This window comes from Oncorhynchus kisutch, linkage group LG26 (assembly GCF_002021735.2).
Source record: "Oncorhynchus kisutch isolate 150728-3 linkage group LG26, Okis_V2, whole genome shotgun sequence".
Classification (NCBI taxonomy): Eukaryota; Metazoa; Chordata; class Actinopteri; order Salmoniformes; family Salmonidae; genus Oncorhynchus; species Oncorhynchus kisutch.
This window is the reverse complement of record NC_034199.2, coordinates 5873410-5884218: the sequence shown is the minus strand read 5'-3', so window position 1 is coordinate 5884218 and position 10809 is coordinate 5873410. Positions and strand designations below refer to the sequence as shown.

General features: G+C 42.9%; 1 protein-coding gene across 1 annotated transcript in view; it reads left to right on the top strand.

Annotated features, from left to right (window-relative positions):
- Positions 1-474: 474 nt before the first annotated feature.
- LOC109871130 (caveolae-associated protein 2-like) overlaps positions 475-10809 on the top strand; it is a 36092-nt gene continuing 25757 nt past the window's right edge. The window contains exon 1 of the mRNA XM_020461970.2: positions 475-1227. Within this exon, the coding sequence (XP_020317559.1) occupies positions 682-1227 (546 nt within the window). The 5' untranslated portion in view covers positions 475-681. The remainder of the gene's footprint in view (positions 1228-10809) is intronic.

Here is a 10809-nt window from a genome sequence, read left to right as displayed (position 1 = left end):
ACACTGAAAACAAACTGCTAACTACAAAACAAATCTGAACCTGGGAGAGAGACATACACACTGGAATAGGCAAATACACAACATCAGAAATGCTCATAGAATTAAATTGGCACTCAAACTGACTTTACAGATTCATTCATGCATGCAGACAGACAGTGCAGTTAGAGAAGTCACATGAACACACACAGTGGCAACCTCTGGCTCACTTGTCTCTAGCAATTTAGGGCTAGACCTGTTACCAGGACAACCACACCCCTCCCTCTGGCTTTGGGGGAGGTTTTTAAAAGCCTACCACTGAGTAGAGAGAGAGAGAGAGAGAGAGAGTAGATAAGTGGGTGTGATAAAACTGCCCAATATGATACTGAGAGAGAAATAGAGGAAGTGAGAGAGAGAGAAAAAAGGGAGGAGAAAAATGGGAGTGTACATACAACTCTTGCTCTTCTACACAGTGTAAAAAAGGGGAGGGGACATCAAAACAATCAAGAGAAGAGAATCTCTGTTACCTTCCCATTCCTCCTCTGGAGCTAGAATCTCTGTTACCTTCTCATTCCTCCTCTGGAGCTACTGAAAACAGCAACAACAACAACCACCAACTGACTGAGACTTTTCACATATCAGAACTAGACAGTTCACATTCTCACTCTTCAAAACACGACATTTAACCCCCTCCACCCTGTGGCCATGGGAGAAGACTCATCGCACGCCGAGCGCCTCAGCAACAGCAGCAGCAATTTGGTCAACCCCCAGCAGTACCATGCACAGCAAGACAACATGGACCTCCTGGTGCCCAGCTTCAGCCCCAGCTCGGCTCCCTCCTCCCCCACTGACACCCTCTCCAAGTTGGGCTTGAAAACCCCCGGGAGCCCCGGAAGTCCCACCAGTCCCATGCCCAGGGATCAGGTGAGTGCCATCACAGTGGTGGCTCTACTCGACAAGCTGGTCAACATGCTGGAGGCGGTGCAGGAGAACCAGCTGCGCATGGAGCAGCGCCAGGCTGACCTGGAGGGCGCCGTGCAGGGGGTCCAGGGCGACGTGACTCGCCTGTCCAAGAACCACACCAGCACGTCCAACAGTGTGAGCAAGCTGCTGGAGCGCTCGCACAAGGTCAACACCAACATGAAGGAGGTGCGGGAGCGTCTGGACAAGCAGGCGTCGCAGGTGAAGCGGCTGGAGGCCAACCATGGACACCTGCTCAAGAGGAACCATTTCAAAGTACTCATTTTCCAGGTAGGGATAGAGGGGTGGATGGATGGATGTGGTTTTAGTGTAAGGGGAAAAGGGAAAAGTGGTGAGGAAGAAAGAATATTGAGAGAATGAAAGAAATGTAAGAAGTGTGTTTGGGGATTGTGAGAGAAGGAGAGGGAACAATGTTAAACGTATGAAAAGTGTTTGTTTGTGGGGCCTCTTGAGTGGCACAGTGGTCACAGGCTCTGCATTGCAGTGCTAGCTGTGCCACTAGAGATTCTGGGTTTGAGTCCAGGCTCTGTTGCAGCTGGCTGCGACCGGGAGACCCATTGGGCGGCGCACAATTGGCACAGCGTCATCCAGGTTAGGGGAGGGTTTGGCTGGCAGGGATGTCCTTGTCCCATCGCACAATGGCTACTCCTGTGGCGGGCCGGGCACAGTGCACACTGACACTGTCGCCAGATGCACAATGTTTCCTCTGACACATTGGTGGCTTCCGGGTTAAGTGGGCATTGTGTCAAAAAGCAGTGCGGCTTGGTTGGGTTGTGTTTCGGAGGACTCACGGCTCTTGACCTTCGCCTCTCCTGAGTCTGTACGGGAGTTGCGGCGATGAGACAAAACTGTAACTACCAATTTGATACCACAAAATTGGGGAGGAAATGGGGTAAAAAAATAAAAGTGTTTTTAAAAGTGTCTTGTGTGTGAGAGCGAGGAACAGAATGTTAAAAAGGTTTGGGAGAATGTTGAAAGAGATGTGTGTTTGTGTGTGTGTGTGTGTGTGTGTGTGTGTGTGTGTGTGTGTGTGTGTGTGTGTGTGTGTGTGTGTGTGTGTGTGTGTGTGTGTGTGTCAAACTTATTGTGGACGTTGGGAGCTAATGCAAGGGTGTTTATGAGTGCAGTCTACACTGTAATGTTTGTGTTGTGTGTAAATGACAGGCTTTGCAGCTGTGTGTGAGAGAGACATGGTGTGAGCATGTAACTACAGGGGGAGTGGTGTTTTGAAGAGCTCTTTGGATATGTAAAAGTGAGAGAGAGAGAATGTGTGTGTGTGGTGGGTGGGTGTGTGTGTGTGTGTGTGTGTGTGTGCGTGCGTGTGTGCGTGTGTGTGTGTGTGTGTGTGTGTGTGTGTGTGTGTGTGTGTGTGTGTGTGTGTGTGTGTGTGTGTGTGTGTGTGTGTGTGTGTGTGTGTGTGTGTGTGTGTGCGTGCAAGCTGTGTGAGGTTGGCTGTGTGTGTCTGGGAACACCGCGGAGAGGATAATAAAGAAAAGCGTAGATCACAACTCGCACTTAAACTAGATCTGTTTTCAAGACCAAATGGCCATTGTGTATAATGATCTACAATCAGTGGTGGAAAAAAGTGCCCAATTGTCATACATAAGTAAAAGTAAAGATACCTTAATAGAAAATTACTCAAGTAAAAGTGAAAGTCACCCAGTAAAATACTACTTGAGTAAAAGTCTAAAAGTATTTGGTTTTAAATATACTTATGAATCAAAAGTAAATGTTATTGCTAAAATATGCTTAAGTATCAAAAGGAAAAGTATAAATAAGTTCACCAGGCGGCACAATTTTATTGTTTTAAACATTTACGGATAGCCAGGGGCACACTCCAACACTTAGACATCATTTAGAAACGAAACATTTGTGTGTAGTGAGTCCGCCAGATCAGAGGCAGTAGGGATGACCAGGGATGTTCAATGGGTGAATCGGACCATTTTCCTGTCCTGCTAAGCATTCAAAATGTAATGAGTACGTTTGCGGTTCAGCGAAAATGTATGGAGTAAAAAGTACATTATTTTCTTCAGGAATGTAGTGAAGTAAAAGTAAAAGTTGTCAAAAAAAAAAATTTGTAAAGTTAAGTATAGATACCCCCAAAAACGAAGTAAGTAGAACTTGAAAGTATTTTTTACTTAAGTACCTTACACCAATCTAGTTCAATTAGATCTATGCATTAAGAGTGAATGCATCTTGCTTTTCCTCCTGTCTGATTACTGAAGTGATTTACAATATATAAATAATAATATAATGTATAAAAGTATAATATACCACTTGGCAGACACTTACAGTACAATTACTGCATCCACATTTAATATGTCACTGTGATCCCTGCGGGAATTCAACCTGCAACCTAAGCATGGTTAGTGTCATGCTCTTACCAACTGAGCCAACACATAAAAGGTGTGATCAGATGATTTTAATAGTATTTGAATAGTGTTTCCCAACCTTACTCTTTGGTCAGTCCTAGCTCCATTATACTAAACATACGGAATTATTGAGTGGCCAGTATATTCTTGAATGATTTGATAGGGCTTGATACTGTATGTGTTCAGTCAGGAAAAAAGGCAAGTCATATTGACACAGGCTAAGCCCTGAGAGCTCATAGTCACTGATCTTATCTGGTTTCCCAGGTGCTATTGCTCTTGTTCAATAGCAACAGGTGCAAATACTGCACATTGGCTCCAACTGCATGATTCTAGTCTGGTGATTGTTCATTGGAGTTGGTTATCCACAAGTAATCCCTATAGTTGTTGCCTACGTACAATTGCTTAACTGTTTTGAGTCCTTATAGTGTTATGGTCTATGATGATGTGACATAATGATGGGGTCATGTGGAATAATGATAATGATAGGGTCATGGGGAATACTGATGGGTAATAATGATAGCATTATCCGTACTGTATGACCAGCAACATACAGTAAGAGTAAAAAAACAAATAATAATTCTGTCACACAGTGCTACAAAGAACACGCTATGAGTCACAAAATACGCAACTCACTGATAAGGCATTTAGATTCTCACTCCGCAACCCTGAGCTCTCTTTTGTCTTTTGTTTGCTCCTGGCCTAGAAAAGACGGTGCTCTGACAAGCCTAGAGACCTTTGGTCAAGAGTTCTGTGACAATGGCAGTAAAGTCTTTATGAATCAAAGCTGACTACTGAAATCTTGGAAATGCCGCCGTGCTGCTCCCAAGGGAGCTCGGTAAATACAGCACTGCCATGGACAGGCTGACAGGTCCCTGCCCCTCGGGTGCTCCTCTCCCTTAATCGAGCCCTAATTAGGCTGGAGGCAAATGTAGTGCTTAGTGTAGTTTGTAGATTGGCCCGTTGTTGGTTTGTGTTCGTGCTCCAGTGCTTTTCCTGTCTCCCTGACCTCCCCTCTTTCATGGGGATACACATTTTCTCCCCTTCCCAGCCACAAAACAGAAAAGTCCAATGCCATGTGGTAGCTTCTGTTTGTGACAAAGTTGGTTCTTGATACCAAGGAGGGGAAAGGTGTTGGATTAGCGAGAGGGTAAACATTAATTTACATTAAAATGGGAAAGAGGTATAGTAATACAACTGTGAAATGTGACACATTTTGCTCTGCAGTTCCATATGCATGTGTGTTTGTGCATGAGTGTGCACATGCATGCATAAGTACATGTGCGCGTGTGCAGGCATCTGTTTGTGTGTGTGTGCGCGTGTGTGTGCACATATGTGCAGTTTTCAAGATGAGTAGTGGAATTGGAGAGGTAGGATGGGAAAGGAAGTGATTACCTTTTATCACACACAATCAAAACACATTCAAATCCAACAGCATTGAATGAAAACACATTTCACAACCAAACAAACCATGCTGCATCAAGAAAATGAAACACTGCCTTATCGAAAGATGTTCTTTAATACATTCGACCTGAGCAACTTTGGATAACAGTGTATTCGTGCTGGAGAGTGCAAACAGATCGTAAGTTGAGTGATCTTTGGTCTTGCCCATTGTATTTGTCATCATAATTTTTAACAAACACACTTGAATTAAGAAAGAAACATTTTGGCATCATATAAATTATTTTCTGAATTAAATTGAAGATTTCAGTAGTCAGCTTTGATTCATAAAGACTTTACTGCCATTGTCACAGAACTCTTGACCAAAGGTCTCTAGGCTTGTCAGCATCGGCGGCAGTGAGTAAGCACTGGTGTTTATTTATCCAAGTTCCTTATGCAGGATAAGGCAGAGCCAGTCCTGCTTTAGCTGCCTCACCCAGTTTTTTCTAATTTAACCCCTGATTCAACTAATCATTCTTTGAATACTTAAAAATGCATCCTTCCCTCCTTGTTTCCTTGAAATATGCACACATCTATAAGGGATTGGATAGTTGAAAGTAAGGTTACCACCACTTTACTTTACCACCCCATTATCAATCCAACCAATTCAGATATATGATTACTTCAAGGAAGTTAGAAAGGAAGGAGACATTGTATTCCAACAAGGCCTATCATTTGAACTCAGGAAAAGCGTAACTAGACGTAAATATGATTAACTAACTTCAGGCCTTTGCCAGTCAGTTACTGTGCTTATTACGCTCTCAGATAATTCTATTCAACAACGTTGATGTAGTGTATGCATAGTCAACTCTATGGCGTCTATGTTATAGAACAGATCTATTTCCACAGGTCCTAGCAGGAGAACAAGACTGGCTTGAGGGTGTAGCTGTGATTTGTGTGTGTGTGTGTATACTGTATTTGTGTGTATATGTGTGTGTGTACGTGTGTGCGTGTGTGTGTGTGTGTCTACATCTCTCAGGTGTTATGTTCTAGTAGGCAAGGCTCACTTAACCTAGCTCAAGGCATGGTAATACCACTGAAGCTCACACTCACGTACAAATATCCTCTCCTTGCAAGCGTTTTGATTTTACCTCTCTTTCAAACAACAAAGCCTTCCATTTCGTAATCCCCCATGTCCATGGATGAGTTTGGTTCAGTGACACCTGAAAGATGGCCTTGAATCCCATACTCATCTGGGTCATGTTCATTAGGCACCAAACGGAATAAATCAGACTGGAACAAGGAGGGACTAACTGTAACAAGTTTTCCATTGAAAATATATTTAAAAAACTGTTTCTGTCCCACAGCCTAATGTTGCTCTCTGTCTATGGAGACAGAGAAAGGTAGTCCTACAGACTCAAGTGAACAAGCCTGTTTGTTTGTCCTGTGGCTCCTCTCTTTGTTATCGGTCTCATTTTCCCTTTGGAGTTCATTCCTATTTTAATCTCCCTATTTATGAACACGCTACGAAGAGAGAGAAGTGTATAAAAGCGGGGGAAGGAGAGAGAGAGGGAGAAGTAGAAAGAGAGAGGGGAACAGATTGAAGAAGCCGAAAAGAAAAATGAAGGGAAAGGAGGAAAGGACATATGTGAAGTCAATTAGACAAAATGATAACACTAGGAAATGAGCCGAAACTATTGTATTATTCAATAAAAACATGTTAATTTTGGGCCAGGTTAAGTCCATTTGTATGCTGTGAGGGCTAGAATTCAACAGTTTAGTGAACACACAACTGTATCCAAATATATATATTTTTGTATTTCTTAATTTTAATTAGCAAATTTCATCCTCAAAGGCCCATAACTCCAATGAGTGTGTGTGTGTGTCATGACTCACACACACACACACACACACACACACACACACACACACACACACACACACACACACACACACACACACACACACACACACACACACACACACACACACACACACACACACACACACACACACACACACACACAGCTCTTTGGTTATGTTCCACACGCAGGTGGTGACTTATCTGAGAGAATTACAGAATCTAATTGGAGGAGAAGAGGTGACTGAGGGAAACCAGCGGGGATCAAACCAAGCCAAAAAGGCTAATTGTCTCACAGGGCAGTAGGAAAGAGTGGGAAAGAGAAAACAATAGTTATCTTTCAGTGGCCTCAATCCAGATGGGATTCATGTCATCTTGCTTCTCTTTGTTCCTTTTTGACATTTGAACCATGGCACAGGCATCCACAGTTACAGGACAACGTCTAAAAGTCCAAAAGAGAGGCTGAGGAAAGAGAAAACAATAGCCAGCTTTTAATGGGTTTTATTCCAACAAACTAGAGCTTGAGAAAATGTTTCTAATGCTCTGTGTTGATTTGACCTTTGATCTCAAATAGAAGTTTCCAAGTCAAGTCCAAGTAAACACTGGAACAATCAAGCATAGCCCCAGGAAATAGGGGTGCTGAGGCCTCTAAACATTTTTATATATCCATATAAAAACAATTATAATAATAAATAAAATAAAACACATTTTTTCCCACCAAATGAGTGCACTAGGCCTTTATTACACCTGTATGAGAGTAGAAAAATACTTGTCAGCAGAGTGGAGACAAATACCCCGGTGCTGGTCGGCTGCTAGTCTAGCTGCTCTGAACAGCATGGTCTAGCGTTCTGCAGGCCGACCAGCATGTTCTATGCTGATTAATCAATGTACATGCAAAAACACAGATATTGAAACAAACAATTTAAACATCTAACTGCAATATGTGACTCACCACCTGGATTCAGTCTTATGTAGCAAAGTTTGAAATTGTGTTTTATACATTGATAAAAAATAGAGATTCAGAGCTACACAATAATATATCATACACTGCATTTGAGGGACAACTTGTAAACTCACTTTTGAGAAAATCGCCTTTGAATGTTTTGGTATCTAGTGAAGAGCTCTTCTATGTCTACACCAATACAGCATCGTTCACACCCTTTAGCCCCACCCATCTTATTTCACTCATGGAGCTCACACTTGATGCTCTGGCCAATGATTTGTTTACCTCTAGATAACATGAAATAGCTTAACCAGCTCTGCTGGCAACAATTTCATTGCGCTTTTTTGCATACGTTTACTGACACCGGCCATATTCAACAGGTCTTGTACACACGTCATGTAACGTTAGCTAATGAGCCAGCCAGCTAACATTAGCTAGTTAAACAACAATGAACAGTGCCAACAATGCCACAGTGCTGGGAGAAAACCAACCAGGTGCAATGTTAGCTAGCTAACATTAAGCTCTAACTACAAAAGCAAAAGGCTCTGGGAAACGAATAATAACATCAGCTAGAGAGCCAGCCAGCTAACATTAGCTAGCTTGCTAAATGTACAATTTAGCTTAAGGCATATAGCTAGCTAGCTAGCTAGCTAGGTAAACAATTAACCTCACTAGGTAAACAACGTCGGATCACACACGTCGGATTATTCAAGATGGCGAATCGGGTCACGTATAGCATGGATGGCAATATGATATGATGGTAGTGGGTTTGCAAACCAGCTACATTTTGATTACTTGGGAGTCAACCTCACTTGAGATTTGATAGTGAGATTTGATAGTGATAGATGTTTTGTATTTGTGCCAATTGTTAGTGGAAATGTTGTACCAATTTAAGTGGTTTTATCGTTATGTTTATAAAGTTTGAGAACCTCATTTATCCACTCCCAGTTCTGCAATCTTTGTCAGAACTTGTGTCAATCAGGAGCTGCACTGTTCATGTTTCATGAACTTAACCTGTTTGGGATAGGGTAGCGGTATTTTCACGTCCGGATGACAAGCGTACCCAAAGTAAACTGCCTGCTACTCAGGCAGTTTATGCATATAATTGATGGATTTGGATAGCAAACACTCTCAAGTTTCTAAAACGTTTAAAATGATGTCTGTGAGTATAGCAGAACTTATTTGACAGGCGAAACCCCGCGGACATACCCTCCAGGAATTGTTTTCTTGTTGAGGTGCCCATGTTTTCAATAGGTTTTCTATGGGAATCTAGATTTCGGAGGCATCTTGTTGCAATTCCTAGGGTTTCCACTAGATGTCAACAGTCTTTAGAAATTGGTTGATGGTTTTTTTCGGTTGAGTAATGAAGAAGTATGGGTATTCAGAACGAGGGTCGAGTCTAGTGTCCTGTTGTGTTTGGGGCGCGCGACCTAGCGCTCGCTCCACGTTCATTTTATTGAACGCAGTTTATTCCGTCTTAAATTTGATTGATTATTTACAGTATAAAATACCTAAAGTTGTATTAGGAAAGATGTTTGAAGTGTTTGGACCAAGATTACAGGCAATTTATTAGATGTGTAGTCATTTTGGGCGAGTTGGAAACTGTGTTTTTTTTAATCAAACGCGCCAAATACATGGACATTTTGGGGATATAACGATGGAATTAATCGAACAAAAGGACCATTTGTGAAGTTTATGGGACATATTGGAGTGCCAAAAAAAGAAGATCTTCAAAGGTAAGGCATAAATTACATTGTTATTTCTGAGTTTTGTGTCGCGCCTGGCAGGTTGAAATATGATTGCCATGTGTTTGTTTGATGGGGTGCTGTCCTCAGATAATAGCATGGTTTGCTTCCGCCGTAAAGCCTTTTTGAAATCTGACAAAAAAATAAATAAATTAAAGCAGTAAGCACCAGTGACTCGGTCAATAAAAAGTGGTTAGATGAAGCAGATGCTAAGCTACAGGACTGTTTTGCTAGCACAGACTGTAATATGTTCCTGGATTCTTCCGATGGCATTGATGAGTACACCACATCAGTCACTGGCTTCTTCAATAAGTGCATTGATGAGGTCATCCTCAAAGTGACTGTACATACATACCCCAACCAGAAGCCATTGATTACAGGCAACATCCGCACTGAGCTAATGGATAGAGCTGCCGCATTCAAGGAGCGGGACTCTAACCCGGACGCTTATAAGAAATTATCAATCAAACAGGCAAAGCATCAATACAGGACAAAGATCGAATTGTACTACACCGGCTCCGACATTTGTCTTATGTGGCAAGGCTTGCAAACCATTACAGACTACAAATGGAAGCACCGCCGAGAGCTGCCCAGTGACACAAGCCTACCAGATGAGCTAAATTATTTCTATGCTCACTTTGAGGCAAGTAACACTGAAACATGCATGAGAGCATCAGCTGTTCCAGAGGATTGTGTGATCTCGCTCTCCGCAGCAGATGTAAGACCTTTTTAACAGGTCAACATTCACAATGATGCAGGGTCAGACGGATCACCAGGACGTGTACTCTGAGCATGCGCTGACCAACTGGCAAGTGTCTTCACTGACATTTTCAACCTCTCCCTGTCTGAGTCAGTAATACCAACATGTTTCAAGCAGACCACCATAGTCCATGTGCCCAAGAACACTAAAGTAACCTGCTTAAATGACTACCGACCCTTAGCACTCACATATGTAGCCATGAAGAGCTTTGAAAGGCTGGTCATGGCTCACATCAACACCATTATCCCAGAAACACTAGACCCACTCCAATTTGCATACCCTCCCCAACAGATCAACAGATGATGCCATCTCAATTGCACTCCAGACTGCCCTTTCACACTTGGAAAAATGAACACCTATGTGAGAATGCTATTCATTGACTACAATCAGCATTTAACACCATAGTGCCCTCAAAGCTCATCACTAAGCTAAGGACCCTGGGACTAAACACCTCCCTCTGCAACTGGATCCTGGACTTCCTGACGGGCCACCCCCAGGTGGTAAGGGTAGTTAACAAAACATCCACCACACTGATCCTCAACATGGGGGCCCCTCATGGGTGTGTGCTCAGTCCCCTCCTGCACTCCCTGTTCACCCACGACTGCACGGCCAGGGACGACTCCAAAACCATCATTAAGTTTGCCGACGACACAACAGTGGTAGGCCTGATCACCGACAACAATGAGACAGCCTATAGGGTGGAGGTCAGAGACCTGACTGTGTGGTGCAAGTACAACAACCTCTCCCTCAACGTGATCAAGACAAAGGACATGATTGTGGACTACAGGAAAAGG